The sequence below is a fragment of the Acipenser ruthenus genome, chromosome 37, assembly GCF_902713425.1.
Source record: "Acipenser ruthenus chromosome 37, fAciRut3.2 maternal haplotype, whole genome shotgun sequence".
NCBI classification, from domain to species: domain Eukaryota; kingdom Metazoa; phylum Chordata; class Actinopteri; order Acipenseriformes; family Acipenseridae; genus Acipenser; species Acipenser ruthenus.
In genome coordinates this window covers 2,191,128-2,206,580 of record NC_081225.1, presented here as the reverse complement: position 1 = coordinate 2,206,580, position 15,453 = coordinate 2,191,128, and the positions used below count along the sequence as shown (strand labels likewise).

The window sequence follows — 15,453 nt, the reverse complement described above, 5'->3', positions numbered from 1 at the left end:
AGGCATAGAGACTGAACTGCTCCCTCCCTCCCTCACCCCCTAAGAGAAAGGGGGCTCCCTCCAGTCCAGGGCAAGCTAGAGGCATAGAGACTGAACTGCTCCCTCCCTACCTCACCCCCTAAGAGAAAGGGGGCTCCCTCCAGTCCAGGGCAGGCTTGAGGCATAGAGACTGAACTGCTCCCTCCCTCCCTCACCCCCTAAGAGAAAGGGGGCTCCCTCCAGTCCAGGGCAGGCTTGAGGCATAGAGACTGAACTGCTCCCTCCCTACCTCACCCCCTAAGAGAAAGGGGGCTCCCTCCAGTCCAGGGCAGGCTTGAGGCATAGAGACTGAACTGCTCCCTCCCTCCCTCACCCTCTAAGAGAAAGGGTGCTCCCTCCATTTATACTTCTATAAATTCTATAACTAGAATTGTTAAAAGATCACACTCTACCAATTCCTAACAAAAAATAAACCGTTAAAATATTAACCGTTAATAAGATTCATGTTCAGCGCTATGTGCTTATGTTTCCATATTTATTAATATATTCATAAATAATTCACACTCAACATTGAGCTATTAATTAGTCAGCTGGAAAACACGAGAACCGATTTTGTGTCACCGGTTTAATTTTTCTATATATTATTTTAACAGAGGTCTGACGGATGCTGTTTAACGTTGCAGTTTACCACAGTATTTTTTGCAGTTTTTACCATGCTTATACTATGCATTTACCACAGTTTACCCTGGTTTGCCATGTTTATGAGTATGCTTTAGCATACCTTGCAATTCTTTACAATGCTTATTATTCTTCATCATGCTTTCAGTGGGCTTTATTGCAGTTTATCAGGCTTTTACTGTGGGGAACTTTTAGAAGGTTCTGTTTACATGCCTGCAAAGCCATGCTGTAAAGACACAGAGTCCCTAATCCCTCCTGTCTGTATGCAGTGACCTGTACAGTCATCCATAAGCCAGGCTCGCTCTAATCGGATCTGTGAACAGTGAGGATGACATGGAGGATGACATGCAAAGGGGAAAATGTCTATGACAGAGACACATTATTGTTAATAATGCTGTGCAAAATCATGAATCAGCATTAGCTGGCTCTCAGATCCCCAGTACAGCACTGAGTTCTCTATACTAGACTGTATTGAATTAGCTGGCTCTCAGATCCCCAGTACAGCACTGAGTTCTCTACACTAGACTGTATTGAATTAGCTGGCTCTCAGATCCCCAGTACAGCACTGAGTTCTCTATACTAGACTGTATTGAATTAGCTGCTCTCAGATCTCCAGTACATCACTGAGTTCTCTATACTAGACTGTATTGAATTAACTGGCTCTCAGATCTCCAGTACAGCACTGAGTTCTCTATACTAGACTGTATTGAATTAACTGGCTCTCAGATCTCCAGTACAGCACTGAGTTCTCTAACTAGACTGTATTGAATTAGCTGGCTCTCAGATCCCCAGTACAGCACTGAGTTCCCTATACTAGACTGTATTGAATTAGCTGGCTCTCAGATCCCCAGTACAGCACTGAGTTCTCTATACTAGACTGTATTGAATTAGCTGACTCTCAGATCCCCAGTACAGCACTGAGTTCTCTATACTAGACTGTATTGAATTAGCTGGCTCTCAGATCCCCAGTGCATCACTGAGTTCTCTACACTAGACTGTATTGAATTAGCTGGCTCTCAGATCTCCAGTACAGCACTGAGTTCTCTACACTAGACTGTATTGAATTAGCTGACTCTCAGATCCCCAGTACAGCACTGAGTTCTCTATACTAGACTGTATTGAATTAGCTGGCTCTCAGATCCCCAGTGCATCACTGAGTTCTCTACACTAGACTGTATTGAATTAGCTGGCTCTCAGATCTCCAGTACAGCACTGAGTTCTCTACACTAGACTGTATTGAATTAGCTGGCGCTCTCATCCAAAAAACAGTGAATTGGTGAAAGGCCCTGATAAAACAGTCAAATATAGGACAATGTCAGCATGAGCTGAAAGGGAATTAAATGAACTTGTAAATGATGGAGGGAGCACTGTATTACAAGGCCATCATTACACAATCTCAATCTCTGTCATTCAGCACAGCACTGCATTGTCTCGACCGGTTTGGATTCACAGAGCCAGCGCGTCTCCATCCAGACTGTGCCAAGCAAAACCCCAAGACAAGGGGTTGCTTAGCAACGCAAAAGACATTGTTCTTATCCAGCACGTTGCCATGGAGACCTCCCACTGAGATGGAAGAGGGGGCATGTTTACAAGGCAGCTTTTTATCTTATTTATTTTGTGTATTTTTTTACATTTCTTTTCGTCTTGAAGTCCATTTAAATTCACAGGGACTTCGCCCTGTCGCATAACCAGCAATATACGAGTGTGTGTGTGTGTGTGTGTGTGTGTGTGTAGGGGTGTGTGTGTGTGTGTGTGTGTGTGTGTGTGTGTTTGTGTAGGGGTGTGTGTGTGTGGTGGGGTGAGTGTGTAGGGGTGTGGGTGTGTGTGTGTGGGGGGGGGGGGGTGAGCAAGCTGGTTTTCATCTGGTCATTGCTGGTCATTGCTGGTGATACTGGTTCACGAAAGCCAGCATTCTAATTGCTGTAAGCCCATGCAGGTTGTATATACCTGCTGGGTATCACTTAACCAGCATGAGCATGATGACAGCTAACAAAGTAACTCCATTCATCATTATTATTATTATTTATGTATTTATTTATTGCCTTTATCCAAGGCGATAGAGGTTACAATGCAAAACAATATTTAAATGCAGTGCAGTTTACTATATTATACTACTGAAATACAGTCCAAGATAAGAGGCAGTAAATTAAGATTAAAACATCAGCTAAGGATCCAGTAACGTGGTGCTGGGGTCGGCCCAGTGCACCGTAGAAGAAGCAGATCGAGAGACCTACAAGCACCGTCTAAACAGGTGAGTCTTGCACATGCATTCACTATCTGTGTGTCAAATATGCAGTTTTTAAGGAATGTTCTTACAAGGCTGTATGATATCTGAAACAACACTAGGGTGATGCAATCGCTGTGTGCAGGCCTTGCTTTCAGATAGGGCTGTCACCTCTGAGGTACAAAAAACAGGACCTCCGAATGGAAGAAGCGTTGTTAAAAGTTTAAACTCTCTTTAGAAATTCTCTATTCATCCAATAGGAAACAGTGTGGAGTAGTGGTTAGGGCTCTGGACTCTTGACCGGAGGGTCGTGGGTTCAGTCCCAGGTGGGGGACACTGCTGCTGTACCCTTGAGCAAGGTACTTTACCTAGATTGCTCCAGTAAAAACCCAACTGTATAAATGGGTAATTGTATGTAAAAATAATGTGATATCTTGTAACAATTGTAAGTCGCCCTGGATAAGGGCGTCTGCTAAGAAATAAATAATAATAATAATAATAATAATATTTTATTTTATGTAACGTGTGTTGAAATGCTTTGGCAACACTGGATCACTCCTGTCATGCTAATAAAGCCATTACTAATATAGTAGTCTTACAGTAATATTGCATCCTGATGTATCTAACTAGTGCTCAGTTTATGATCCTGGTGTTTAGTGTCCCGGGAAGGTATATTGAATTCCCGGGATGCCTTCCTCAAAACCGGGACTATTCAGGAAAAACAGGGACAGATGGCAGCTCTACTTTCAACAGCCTTGCACTTTCGTGGTAACCTGGAGAGTGAAATTGTCCCCTCCCCTATCAGTGACTGCTTTCCTGTCCTTAGCCAACCAGCTGCTTCCCCTAATGACTGACATGTTTTACAGTCAGTAACATGACCCTGAAGACACGGCTGAGCTGGACTGACCTAGGATGTGCGAGTGTGAGAGATTCCCTGGCCAGTGTAGTGCCAGACATCACATTTTAAAATATAAATGCCTGTTTGCGATACCACGTTTGAGACCTTGCGAACTGCACGTTTGAGACCTATGTAATGAATACAAGTGACGAGATTAGATTTATGAAATTTTGCTTTTAGCCTCTTGAAGCCTGTGCTCCAATTCCCTGCTCCCCCAGGCAGAAACTCATTATTTTTTTAAACCAGTTTGCTCTTGCATGTATTAATTATTTATCCTATTCCTCAATCTGAGGTTGTGAATTATTAATTTCATAACCCAGTTTTGCCTTTCAAGATCAGTGTTGGAATTGCTTGTATAGAATTGGGGAGGTGGAAAAACAGTCATCGCTGTTGTTATAATTAAAGATGCATTGGCCCACAGTTGTCCTTGTTTGGCTGACTCGTTGCTCCACCTGGTGGACACAGTGTAGTGTTGCACAGGAATGCAGTTGTACTGTTTTTGTTAGGAGGAGGTCTGCTCCTTTAAAAAGGACACAATTAATTGGCCAGCTGCACTCACTGGATCAAAGTGCTTTTGCTTGGAGTCTGATAGAGAAGAAGGTGGTTGTGTTTAAGAGACCTGTACGCTCACTTTAACTCTTTCAGTCCTGAATTATTTTTGTCGAGCTGAAGCAGAAACTCCTTTTTTGAGTATACATGAGAACAGGACACATGTATTTCTACATGACCTGAGACTGGGAGCTAGGAGTCCTGTGAGGTTCCAACGTGACTTCCGACAGCTTATGTTAACAAACGGCACAAAGATAACAACTGAAAGGGTTAAAGAATAATGGGTGTGTTCAGGGGTGGAAATAAGACTCCCACTGCATAGCAGTTGATCCATTCCTGGTTTTACTCTGAGTTTAATAAGACACACCTGAGCTTGTTACCTATACAGACTGCGGCTAATCAAGCTCATAGTAAAACCTGGAACAGGCGAAACTGCTGGGCAACAGGAGTCTTATTTCCATCCCTGCTGTTTGTTCAGGGAGAAATTTGACCCGGAGTTTATTGAGAAAAAGTTCAGAAGTCAAAGGTGACAGATAAGGTAAAGCAAGGACTGGGCTGTAGGCTTCACAAGACTTTATTAATGTTTATAACAGAATTTGAAGTTCAAGTAAAAAATGTACATTCACAATTACCCACATCAAAGAAAGACTGGGTTTGACTTTCACCAGCACAAGGGTTAGGACTTTTCCCAAATCAATGCTGAGAAATGTGGATGAGAACTATGCTAACCTTCTACACCCCTTATAAACATTTACCACGTTATAAATACTTTTACCACAGCGTACCCTGGTTTGCTATGCTTATTAATATGCTTTACCTTGCTATTCTTTACAATGCTTCCCTATTCTTTACCACACTATGCTTGATTACACTGATTGAGTTATGCTTTTACATAGGAAACTTTTATAAGGGACATTAGTCTCCCCGGAAATCAGCAGCATTAAAATCTGCAACGAGGAAAATCAAGGCTATACGAAGGAGTGCTTTATTAGAATTTGTGTTTATCACATGCAAGAAAAAAAACCCAAAAACTTAGTTTAGTAACAAATCCGTAAAATGCATGCAGACGTGGACTGCTGCTCGCCCTTGTTTTGCAGGGGTGTGTAATTCTGCTCTGTATTTGTAGGTTAAGGACAGTCTCATGAACCTCCCAATCACCGACACAATATCCAGCCCCCTCTCCTCCTCACACTCGCAACACTGACACCACCCAGCAGCATTACTGTACCTGATGTATAAACTCTCTTTTTTTTTTTTTGCAGTCAATTATAAAATCTGTAAATGAAAAAAAAATAATTCTGCGATTGCAGAATCACATGTTTTTTTTTCCTGGAGGGACTATTAAATTGCATGCAGTAAAAATGGACAGAAACAGAACAGACAGAGAGTGACAATAAGACTAGTGTATTCTAGAGCTAAGATATAGCTGGTTTCCACCCAAATTAAAACTGCTTCTGCTGCTGAGCTCTCCCGTTAACATTTTTACATGTGGCCAGACGTTTTGAGGATCAAACTTCACTGGATTAGTACAGATCCATGATCACCATCTAAAATATTTAGTGTAACAAACAAACCATTTTCATGGAATCGCCCCACTGGAACTTTCACTCACGTATATAGGTAAAGCAGAATGCGTGTTTCAAAATACATGCGTTTCATATTCTAATATATAGTTTGAGGTACTGAGCTATAGCGGACGAATGCTATACTACTATAAGACTCCTATTACATGGCAGTTCGCCCATTCCAGGTTTTACGAAGAACTCGATTAGCCCAACTGTATAGGTAACAAGCTGAGGTGTGTCTTATTAAACTCATAATAAAACCAGGAATGGATCAAACTGCTGTGCAACGGGAGTCTTATTTCCATTCCACTATACTATACTATAGTATACTATACTAGCTTCCCTATATTCCAGAGCTTATTTTGGTACAATGTATTGTTAACAAGCCCACAGAATGAAAAACCCGGACTGGCTTAAACTGCTGTGCAATAGGAGTTAAGAAAATAAAAAATAACAATACCAAAACTCCACATGGTAATATAAGTCAAACCCAGCAAGTCGAGTCCAATAATTCCACATTCAAGGTTAAGATGCAGATTGTTTCATAATGCAAATGTATATATTTCCATAAATATAAGGTCAAGGTGCTAAATAGACATACAGGTGTAGACACACACACACACACACACATGCACACAGTATGACTTTTTGGTGTGTCTAGAAGTTACAATCACATCTACGATACGTTGGTTTTGTAAATATGAAAGAGTTAATAACCAGGGCTTGATTCATTCCCCGCACAGCAGTGTAGATCACAGGGCACAAATACAGTAATTTCATTATTGTATATGGAGAGTTGTGATCTCCCATAGAGCTTGATGAAGTTTACAGTGTTATTACTACCATGTCGGTGTGTGTAATGACACTGTGACGTCACTGCCTATAGTTAATGCTCTATATAATTACTCCCCATTGGATCCTATTCACAGCAACTACACTTCTTCTAAACGCAAAGCATTCTAAAAGTCGAAACCACAACAGGTTCTGTGTTGGGCGGCTGCCTGTAATCACGGTCAGAGTGTGCGTTCTCTTGAGCTCTGTGTATGACACACACTTGGAATGGTATATATTGAGCCTCACTGTGTTGTCAGCACCTGATTTCTGTGGAGAGCTCAATCCAGGCAGCTACAGTAGTTACATTAATGCCAAGTACGGCAATAAGCCTGTTATTACATCTTTAATAAGTGTGAGGTCAAATGGGCACAGATAAATCTGGACCATACATTTTTTTTTTTTTTACAAAGCGCCACGGGACCGCATAAATGCTGCTACACATCATATATATATATATATATATATATATATATATATATATATAAAGTTATATAAAGAGAATACAGTGCTTCACTGTTTGAAAGCTGTCCACACACAAGTCTGTAACTGGGATTTACATGTAGTCAGAAGGGAAGAGAATTCAAACGCGCAAGCGATACAAAGCTCTGACGAGCTGCAATTTCCGACGTGCTGCAGGGGAGCAGGGTTAACTAAGGGACTGACACCCAGACTGGATTCGAAGGCTGGACCCGCTGAGTCACTGCAGTAGCAGAGTGCTGACGAGCAGCAGGAGGGAGCCGGTGAGCCTGGCCGCTCCTTTCGACTGGGGGATCCTCCTGTGGGTCTCGGTGCGTTTCGTGAGGTACTGGTGCGTGTAATCCACGTAGAGCTCGATGCAGCGGTACAGCTTCATCTGCTCGATCATTTCCGGATTGCCGATGTCCATCACGCCGACCACGTCGTCATCGTCTTTGTCTCCCTGAGCCGGCCGGGTTGCGCTTGCTGCTTCGCTCGCGGTATTATTCACGGTAGCGTTTCCGGTGCTGTTTTTTGCTTCAGTTTCCGTGACGTTAATGTTTCCAGGGCTCACGCTTACAGGGGGGTTACTGGTGGCATCAACAGCGCTGTTGTTTCTGCTGGGGAGGATGTCCATGGTGTTTTTGCTGTTATCTGTGGCAGTGGTGTTAATATTGCTGCGCGGAACGTCTTCATCGGTACCGGCTGGGCTCTGAACAGCTCGGTCAGTCTCCTTTCCGGGCAGCAGGTCGTTTCTCTTCAAGCACCGATCCCGAAACATCTCGTAAGTCTGCGCCGGCTGCCGGAAGTAGTAATGCATCAGCGTCCCGCTGTCTCCACCAAAAGGGGTGGCCACGTAGCGCTTCCACATGTAGTAGTTGTAGTAGCGCTCTTCCTCCTCGCTGTTGAAGTCGATCTCCAGCCTGGGGCCCCTGTAGACACCTGGGAACGAGCCTGGGAACGAGCCTGGGAACCTCGTCCGGCTCAGCCCGTACCCCATCGCCATGCCCGTGGCCACCCCTAGCCCCGCTGCCAGCGCCGCCTTCTTGCCGAACCCCTTGGACTTGTGGGAGGGCTTGAAGCCCTGACCTGCCACTGACTGAGAGAAGGAAGAGCCGCCGCCACCGTTCCAGGGAGCCCTGCCCTGGTTGTGGCTGTTATAGCCTGGCCCGTAGATTTTTGGAGTGCCTCCTCCAGTGTTTGGGTAGCCTCCTCCAGTGTTGGGGTAGCCCCCTCCAGTGTTAGGGTAGCCTCCTCCAGTGTTAGGGTAGCCCCCTCCAGTGTTGGGGTAGCTTCCTCCTGTGTTAGGGTAGCCTCCTCCAGTATTAGGGTAGCGTCCTCCAGTGTTGGGGTAGCCCCCTCCAGTGTTAGGGTAGCCCGCTCCAGTGTTAGGGTAGCCCGCTCCAGTGTTAGGGTAACCTCCTCCAGGGTTAGGGTAGCCCCCTCCAGGGTTAGAGTAGCCTCCTCCAGGGTTAGGGTAGCCTCCTCCAGTGTTAGGGTAGCCCGCTCCAGTGTTAGGGTAGCCTCCTCCAGGGTTAGGGTATCCCCCTCCAGTGTTAGGGTAGCCCGCTCCAGTGTTAGGGTAGCCTCCTCCAGTGTTAGGGTAGCCTCCTCCAGTGTTAGGGTAACCCCCTCCAGTGTTGGGGTAGCCCCCTCCAGTGTTAGGGTAGCCCCCTCCAGTGTTAGGGTAACCTCCTCCAGTGTTAGGGTAACCTCCTCCAGGGTTAGGGTAACCTCCTCCAGGGTTAGGGTAGCCCCCTCCAGTGTTAGGGTAACCTCCTCCAGTGTTAGGGTAACCTCCTCCAGTGTTAGGGTAACCTCCTCCAGTGTTAGGTTTGCCCTGTCCAGTGTTAGGGTAGCCTCCTCCAGTGTTAGGGTAGCCTCCTCCAGTGTTAGGGTAGCCTCCTCCAGTGTTAGGTTTGCCCTGTCCAGTGTTAGGGTAGTTAGATCCAGCCCCCTGTCCTGTGTTGCCGGGGGTCTTGCTGCTGGTCCCGCCTGACCCCTTGGACTTGGATCCCCCGCTGGATTTGGATCCGCTTCCCTTTTTGGTGAAGGCGGCGTGAGGCAGAAGCCCCACGAGCAGTGCCAGGAGGGCGAGGCGATAGAGGGAGGCTCTGCTGCTTGCCATGCTGGCAATACTGTAGGGGCAGCCCTCACCACAGCACACTGCAAGAGGAAAAAGAAGAGAACCTTACAGGGTCAGGGAACAGGTACATGAATACCTTTGAAATTCGAATTATTAATAATACATCAGGTACTGATCTATATTCTCAAAATTGTAACTTTTTTGAAAACTTTTGGAATTGAATAAAGAAAATTATATTACAAATCCTCTTTACATAACAAATTAAGGTGAATGCATTCTGTAGGAATCAATCAGTCAATCAATCAATAGACACATGAATCAACTGCATTTGGTATTTTGTATTGCTGGTGTGCACTAATGCACTTGCAGGTATTTCTGCACCTTTCAGGGGGGAAAAGGGTTAACAGAACATGCATGGATTTCAGGTGAAACAATCTAAGCAATCAGTTCTTGTAAAAGATGCACATTGTTCATGTTTAAATATGATTTATATATATAATATATATATATATATATATATATATATATATATATATATATATATATATATATATATATATATATATATATATATATATACACACACGCACACACACACACACACAATGTTCTATAGACAGATGAGTCAAGAGTGGAACTTTTTGGCCGACATGGGCCCCGTTATGTCTGGCTAAAATCAAACACAGTTCCACAGTAAGAACCTCATACCAACGGTCAAGCATGGGGGTGGTAGTGTCATGGTTTGGGGATGCTTTGCTGCATCAGGACCTGGATGCCTTGCCATCATTGAAGGAACCATGAATTCTGCTCTGTATGAGAGAATTCTACAGGAGAATGTCAGGCCATCTGTCCGTGAGCTGAAGCTGAAGCGCAGCTGGGTCATGCAGCAAGACAATGATCCGAAACACACAAGCAAGTCTACATCAGAATGGTTGAAATTTAAAGTTTTGGAATGGCCTAGTCAAAGTCCAGACCTAAACCCCATTGAGATGTTGTGGCAGGACCTGAAACGAGCACAAATGTCACTGAGCTGAAGCAGTGCTGCATGGAGGAGTGGGCCAAAATTCCTCCACGGCGCTGTGAGATTATTTGCCTATTATTTGCAAAATTGCTCAAGCTCCGTCAAGTTGGATGGGGACCTTTGGTGAACAGCAATTTTCAACTCTTTCCACATATTCTCAATTGGATTGAGGTCCGGGCTTTGACTGGGCCACTCCAGGACATTGACCTTTTTGTTTTAAAGCCACTCCAGTGTGGCTTTGGCTGTATGTTTGGGGTCATTGTCCTGCTGGAAGATGAATCTTCTCCCAAGTCCCAGGTCTCTTGCATACTTCAGCAGTTTTTCCTCCAGGATTTCTCTGTACTTTGCTGCATCCATTTTGCCCACTATCTTCACAAGCTTTCCAGGCCCTGACGCAGAGAAGCATCCCCATAGCATGATGCTGCCACCACCATGCTTCACGGTAGGGATAGTGTTCTCAGGATGATGTGCGGTGTTAGGCTTGCGCCAAACATAGCGCTTAGCATTGAGGCCAAAAAGCTCTATTTTGGTCTCATCAGACCATAGAATCTTCTTCCACTTGGTCTCAGAGTCTCCCACATGCCTTCTGGCAAACTCTAGCCGAGATTTGATGTGAGTTTTTTTAACAATGGCTTTCTTTTTACCACTCTCCCATAAAGGCCTGTTTTGTGAAGCACCTGGGCTATTGTTGCTGTATGCACAGTGCCTCCCAGCTCAGCTGTGGAAGACTGTAAATCCTTTAGAGTTGCCATAGGCCTCCTGGTGGCCTCCCTGACTAGTGCCCTTCTCGCCCGGATACTCAGTTTTTGAGGACGGCCTGTTCTAGATAGATTCACAGTTTTGCCATATTCTCTCTGTTTCTTAATAATGGACTTTACTGTGCTCCGGGGAATATTCAATGCCTTGGAAATGTTCTTATATCCTACCCCTGATTGGTGCTTTTGAAGAACCTTATTCCGGATTTGCTTTGAATGTTCCTTCGTCTTTATGATGTAGTTTTTGTTAGGAAATGTACTAACCAACTGTGGGACCTCCCAGAGACAGGTGTATTTAACCTGAAATCATGTGAAACACCTTAATTGCACACAGGTGGACTCCATTCAACTAATTATGTGACTTCTGGAGGCAATTGGTTGCACCGGAGCTTATTTAGGTGTGTCATAGCAAAGGGGGTGAATACTTATGCAATCAATTATTTTCTGTTTTATATTTGTAATTAATTTAGAACAATTTGTAGATTTTATTTTTTGTGTTGATCAGTGGCAAAAACTCCTAATTAAATCCATTTTGATTTGATGTTGTAACACAATAAAATGTGGAAAAGTCCAAGGGGGGTGAATACTTTTGAGAGCCACTGTATATATATGATCATTTTGGTACGCAGCAGTTTTCCTTTTTCTCAAACTTTATATATATATATACATATCTATATATTGTAGTGTCGGGTCTCGCAGTACACTGAACTTGCGGGGGGACTGAGGCTATTACTTTTCTTGTAAATAGCAGAATTTCTGTGTATTGCTGTACAGTGTGTGTGTGTGTGTGTGTGTGTGTGCTGTCCTGTCTTCCCTGCCGTTTGTGTGTGTCACGCTACGTGAGTCTGTGAGTGGAAGCGTGTTTCGTGTCTAGGCAGTGCTGGCACACTGCCTGGGGTGTCACGTGCACAGTGCAGCTGTATGAGAGAGGAGTCTGTGTTGGCTGCACTGTGATTTGTGTTTGGCTCCTCCAGTCAGCTGTTTGCGCGGGACCGATATATATAATCTCTTAACACCAAACTGCTATATTAAGAAACCTAGACTGCAGATCCGAGTTGCCCAAAACATTCCACATATTACCGAAACCACAGCTAGTGAATTCAGCTGCATTGAATTGTATTGATGGATTCGATTTTCATTAGCTGCAACAACTAATTTGGTTTTAACATAAACAATTGATTAAATGCATCTAACCAAAGCATCAGCGTTTTTTAATAAACAGAATGTGTTTAGAAACTAGCAAAGGCTTGCAAACACGAAACATTATTTTACTGTGTATTGTTACCTGTTAAGTCTACTATTGCCCACGTACCTTTTTGAACAAAGATGTATTGATAACTGTGGCAAAGTGCTATGCGACATGTTTGTAATCACTTTCCCACACGACACGCACCGTCTCTCCTGTGTGTGTGTGGAGGAGTGTGGGTGGGTCATGTGCGCAGTCCAGACCCAATGAGAATCTATCATCACCTATGACTGCTAAGGACTAAAAAACAATTTAAAAAACACTACTGGTGCCAGAATTTAATGTTGTTGGTGCTATTTGGGGTACCCCAAATCTGCACCCCTGAGCGTTTTGCATGCACGTAACAAACAAATTAAATCTCACGGCAGTCCGGTTGAGCGCGGGACCCCCTAAAGGGTGTAGGCCCCAAGCCGGCCCTCCTTGGCATCCAAAATTTAGCTTACAGATACATCCGAAATACCCGATCTTTCAGCATTTAAAATAAGTTAAATCTTTGTCGTCAGCGAGTAAATCTGAAAAAATAAATCTGGAAAAATAAATCTGTTACTTGCAAAATAAATATTCATTTTGTAAGCTAAACCTGAAGCTAAATCTCCCTCACCTATTAAATTCATACATACATATATACATACATACATACATACATCCATACATACATACATACATACATACATACATACATACATACATACATACATACATACATACAGGGCACTGGCTGCCACTAAAAATGAGCTCATAGCTAAATCTGGGTGCATCTTATGACATCATAAATGTAAAAAAAGAAAATGGTACGTTGTCCCTGTCAAATAAATACATAAATAACAATAAGCAAATACCTTTACTATAAGTTTAACTGCTCTTAATAACATAAGAAAGTTTACAAACGAGAGGAGGCCATTCAGCCCATCTTGCTCGTTTGGTTGTTAGTAGCTTATTGATCCCAGAATCTCATCAAGCAGCTTCTTGAAGGATCCCAGGGTGTCAGCTTCAACAACATTACTGGAGAGTTGGTTCCAGAACCTCACAATTCTCTGTATACAAAAAAGTGCCTCCTATTTTCTGTTCTAAATGCCCCTTTATCTAATCTCCATTTGTGACACCTGGTCCTTGTTTCTTTTTTCAGGTGAAAAAAGTCCCCTGGGTCGACATTGTCTTAATCGAAATCGCTCTCAAACAAATTATTTACTGTATTTTTCTTTTTTATTTTCTCTTATTTGAATTTGCTCCCATTTACCACTGACTTTATTGTATTTTATAACAGCTCTTATCTGTAATGTGATATTTTTAATGTGATATTTCAAGTCGTATGTATAATAGGAAACAGCGATAAAGGGGAGCGGTACCTTAACGGGTGGAGTTGTACACAGGAATGACGTAGCCATACTATACATACCTATAAAATAATACGCTATGCTTGTGACAGAGTGCATAACATAGGACATCTCTCTATCTCTCTATCTATCTATCTATATATATATATATATATATATATATATATATATATATATATATATATTCTAAACAATTCTACATCGAGGTTAAATTACAACTTCAGGGAAAACAATTGTGCATCACCGGGCACAACAACAGTTCATGCAGTTAAAAATATGAACGACGTTGATTTGGTAAATAAACTGGTGACGCGCATTAACATAAGAAATTGGCGATATGCAGCTAAAATAAACAATATGTGTGATACAGTCTGACTAACACCACGAACGTATAATAATAATAATAATAATAATAATAATAATAATAATAATAATAATAATAATAACAATAATAATAATAATAATTATTATTATTATTATTATTATTTCAAAGAAAACAGTACAAACCGAATAAATAGATCAATCGTCAAGTCATTAGGTCGTTTTCTATATATATATATATATATATATATATATATATATATATATATATATATATTATAGGCTGTATATATGGGCTAACGCATTTTGTTTTCGTTCATCTATTATTTATAGCACCCAAAGCAATTACAAAATGTAGCCCAGAATAACACAATACATTTAAGGGTACATACCTATATTGAAATGGACGATAGCTCTTTTCTTATTGAAGTACAGCGCCCGGTCAGTGTGTTGCTCTCAGTCTCAATCCGCTAATCCTAACATTCGACAGGACTGTTTCATACAGCGAAGCACCGACAGGAAATGAAGGAATAGGGTTGGGCTGCCAGTGCCGGTCCCTCTCGCGTCGCGTCCCTCCCTCCGTCCCTCCCTCCGTCCCTCCCCCTCTCCCTCTCCCTCTCCCCCCCTCTCTCTCTCTACCTCCCTCTCCCTCTCTCCCTCTCCCCCTCTCCCTCTCCCTCTCCCCCCCCTCTCTCTCTCTCTGTCTCTCTCTCTCTCTCTCTCTCTCTCTCTCTCTCTCTCTCTCTCTGTTGTTTAGAGTTGGGCAAATTACATTTAAACAACGTCCTGTAAAAAAAAAAAAAAAGTTTAAAATCGATTTCAAACGCTTAAAAACCTACCATTAGAAACAACAGCGTTTTATTGATCTTGAACTGTTAAATGAAGAGAAAGGGGAAATGGATATGCCGCGTAATCGAAGGGGGGGGGGGGGGGGGATAACGCGAAGTGGAACACAGGCTACAGTCCAGTGCTAATTAAAGATTTAAAAATAGGATATTAGGAACCTGATCCAGCTGCTTGCAATGAGTGTGTGTGTCTGTGTCAGTGCGTGCATGTGTATCTGTGCGTGTGAGAGTGTGTGTATATGAGTGAGTGTATGAGTGTGTGTGTCTCTGTCACTGCGTGCATGTGTGTGTGTATGTGTGCGTGTATACGAGTTAGTGTATGAGTGAGTGTGTGTGTGTGTGTGTGTGTGTGTGTGCGTGTGTACGAGTGAGTGTATGAGTGTGCGTGTCTAGGGATAATGTGGACAAGCCCATTTGGCAGCTCTCCAGAGCGCTGTGTGCCTGTCTCTGTTGAAGGGATAATGATATTACTGTGGTGTGTTACAGGGCTATAATGGAATTCACGCCCCTGCCATTATCCATTATTCTTTATTTATTTATCTCTTGGTCTGAAATGATCTGTGTAGTCACTGAAAGAGTTTCAGGTTTGAGAACAGCTGCAGTTCATTTGTGTCACCTGTTCCGTTACTGAGTGGTAAGAACGGTTGACCTGCTCAGAAAAC

General features: G+C 43.0%; 1 protein-coding gene across 1 annotated transcript; it reads right to left on the bottom strand.

The window, feature by feature from the left end:
- Nucleotides 1-4,886: 4,886 nt before the first annotated feature.
- LOC117397885 (apomucin-like) lies at nt 4,887-14,507 on the bottom strand. Its single transcript, XM_034912536.2, has 2 exons — nt 14,339-14,507; nt 4,887-9,349 (listed from the first exon to the last, which is right to left on the bottom strand). Exon 2 carries the CDS (start codon nt 9,309-9,311, stop codon nt 7,425-7,427), a length of 1,887 nt encoding a protein of 628 aa, XP_034768427.2. The 5' UTR covers nt 9,312-9,349; nt 14,339-14,507; the 3' UTR covers nt 4,887-7,424.
- Between the last annotated feature and the right edge of the window lie 946 nt (nt 14,508-15,453).